The sequence below is a fragment of the Centroberyx affinis genome, unplaced genomic scaffold, assembly GCF_046629955.1.
Source record: "Centroberyx affinis isolate AG114_WGS23_722 - 3 ecotype Tasmania unplaced genomic scaffold, CSIRO-AGI_Caff_v1 ptg001094l_1, whole genome shotgun sequence".
NCBI lineage: Eukaryota > Metazoa > Chordata > Actinopteri > Beryciformes > Berycidae > Centroberyx > Centroberyx affinis.
In genome coordinates, this window is record NW_027279639.1 from 274,158 (window position 1) to 277,170 (window position 3,013).

The window sequence follows — 3,013 nt, forward strand, 5'->3', positions numbered from 1 at the left end:
CTTTCACTCTGGAGTCCTGTTCGTCTTTAACATATGCATGTCCCTCGTTACCAATGGGAGCTAATGGACAGGGCCATCTGCACAGGGCTTGAGCCAAGAGAACATAAAAGCGTATAACCGTGAATGTGCCTATTACTGCAGCGAAAGGTAATGAAGGTATCGCTGTTCACTGTATTATTGCAGAGTGACAAAAGCCAAGTCACACTACCCTCTCCTGCTAATGGATCCCGGCAATTATTTGTTGAATAAATCCTTCTCTCTCTCGCTCTATCTCCCTTTCTAGGTTTCGCTTCCCCCCCCTCCCCTTTTCTCCCCGTCCTTTCTCTCCTCATTTCTGTTCCCTTTCATCTTTTCTCCCTCTGAACCTCCCTCTCGTTTTCTCCTCTTGTTCCCCAATTCCCCAGAGCCCATTTTCACCGTCATTCTCCCTCCACCTTTCTCATTTTCTCTTTCTCATTACACCTGCACCTGCCCCCGTTTTCTCGCTCTTCCACTCGATCTCACTCGGTCCCACCTTCGCTTATGTTCTCTAATCACCTCTATCTCTCTTTCTCTCTCTCTCTCCTCTTTCCTGCCTCCCACAGTCCCAGTGAAACAGAGAGAGAGATGTCGCAGAAGAAGATATTCCTGGTCTTCGTTGCTATCAGCACTGTCAGTCTTTTGCTGCACCACGGGGGCCACTTGAACTGGTGAGCGATTGAAACACACTCACACATGTGCACACACACACACACACACACACATACACATATACATATACAGACACACACACACATTATACCTTCCATCTCTCTTCATCTCTCTGTTATTAGTCCATACGGTGCTAATTACAATGGAAAATCTGACAGTGGCAGCTCATGTCTTCTTCCATTGGAGCTAAATGAAATGTACGTAGCGGGACCGGCTCATTATAATAGTCAGATATGGAGACTTGGAGTCCTGTTGCTCTGCCGAGTTGGTCCTGGGACCAATTATAAAAGTAGAGGGATCACAGATCTTTGACAGGCCTGTATTCTGCTCTTGCACCCTTTTGACCTTCCCGATTTGCTTATGTCTTCCTTTCTAAACCTGTCCTTACTCTGTCTCACTCCACTGAGCGTTATCACTCTCCCCCTCCTCTCTCTGCTTTTCACGTAGTGTCTCCTCACCCTTTCTAAATCCAACTGTATATCTTGCGCTCTCCGTCCCTCAGCAGGCTTTATCCCACTCCACTCCTCTTCCTGTCCTCCCCTATTCTCGCTGTCTTCTTTCTTCTTTCCAACCTCTATATTCCACCATCTACCGTTTCACTTCTACTTTTACCCTCTCACTCCTCACCTCCGTCTCTCCCATCTTCTGTCCAGTTCTGTCTGTAAGCTAATAATTTCAAATGGAATAGCTGCTGCTTTTTCTTTAGTTAATAGGGCCAAATAAATAACTGAATTCCCCCCCTGTCTCTCCAGGACGATGGAAGCCTTCCACCTAGGTTGCTCTGCCCTCCGTTCCCACCCTTCCCCGGGCCTGAAGCCTAAGCACACCAATGTGGCCTTCCTGAAGACCCACAAGACGGCCAGCACCACCATGCAGAACCTGCTCTTCCGCTTCGCAGAGCGCAACAACCTGACGGTGGCGCTGCCCGTCCAGGCTTGCGGCCACCAGTTCTGCTACCCGCGCTCCTTCACCTCTCACTTCGTGCACCCCCACACGCTGCCGCCCAGCATCATCACCAGCCACATGCGCTTCAACAGGGCCGAGTTGCAGCGCCTCATGCCCAACGACACAGTTTACATTACAATCCTGCGAGAGCCGGGCTCCATGTTCGAGTCGCTGTTTAGCTACTACAACCAATACTGTCAGAGCTTTAAGAGGGTCCCCAATGGGTCCTTGGAGGCCTTTTTAGCGGAGCCCTGGCGCTACTACCGGCCGGACGAGAAGGACTCCATGTACGCACGCAACACATTGACCTTTGACCTGGGCGGGGACAAGGACCGGCCAGCAACAGACGTGGCGTATGCGCGGGCCTTCGTGGCGGAGGTGGAGCGGGGGTTCTCCTTGGTGATGATCGCCGAGCACTTTGACGAGTCGCTGGTTCTCCTTCGCCACCTCCTCTCCTGGGACCTGGACGACGTCCTGTACGTGAAGCTCAACATGCGGACGCCCAGCTCCAAGCGGAGCCTGACGCCGGGCCTCCCCGGCAAGATCCGTGCCTGGAATTCCCTGGACGCGCGTCTCTACGACCACTTCAACGCCTCGCTGTGGCGGCAGTTGTCGGCGCTGGGTCCAGCCTGCGTGGCCAGGGAGGTGCGGCTCCTTCGGCGAGCCCAAGAGCGGCTGATGAGGAGCTGCTTCGGCGGGCGGATGCCGCTCCTCCGCTCGGCCGCGCAGATCAAAAACAAAGATCTCCGCCCCTGGCAGCCTAGCGCGAAGGTCGACATCGTGGGCTACGACCTCCCGGCTAACATCAGCCGTGGAACCTCGATCCAGGCCCAGGAGCTCTGCCTCAAGCTTATCATGCCGGAGGTCCAGTACACGCGGGTTCTCCTACGCTCCCAGTCGCTGCGATACCGGCGGGGCTACCAACTCCGGCCTCCGCAGCAGCTGCAGCCGCTCCAGCAGCCCATACGCACAGTCCTGCCTCGGCATCTACAAGTCGGGGTCCACCGCAGCCAGCCGCCCCCTGCACCCCCAGGCCCCGGGTCGGGACCGGGCTCCACGTCGACCCCACGGCCCGCTGCGGGAACCCAGGGTCGGACCACAAGGCTGGGGCCCAGATCCCTGCAGACCCAGGCCTCATAGACTGGATAATAGAGACTTGAAGATAGAGTACATAGAGTGCCCAACAGACTGCAATATCCTGCCCCTCCCGCCCCACAAGACAATAGCGGCGGGGTGGGGTGGTCATGAGGGTGTCCTTGGGAAAAAGTTGGGTTTACCCTTGAATCAGTGTCTCTCCTGTCCCTCCTAGACAGTCTTTGGGATAAATATAAATGAGGAGATTTAGAGGGAAAGGAGGTTAGACATATCTGGACTTGAA

At 54.6% G+C, this 3,013-nt stretch overlaps 1 protein-coding gene across 1 annotated transcript; it reads left to right on the forward strand.

Annotated features, from left to right (window-relative positions):
• The first annotated feature begins 606 nt into the window (after positions 1-606).
• Positions 607-2,775, forward strand: gal3st3 (galactose-3-O-sulfotransferase 3). Its single transcript, XM_071523543.1, has 2 exons — positions 607-689; positions 1,443-2,775. Exons 1-2 carry the CDS (start codon positions 607-609, stop codon positions 2,773-2,775), a joined length of 1,416 nt encoding a protein of 471 aa, XP_071379644.1.
• The last annotated feature ends 238 nt before the right edge of the window (positions 2,776-3,013 follow it).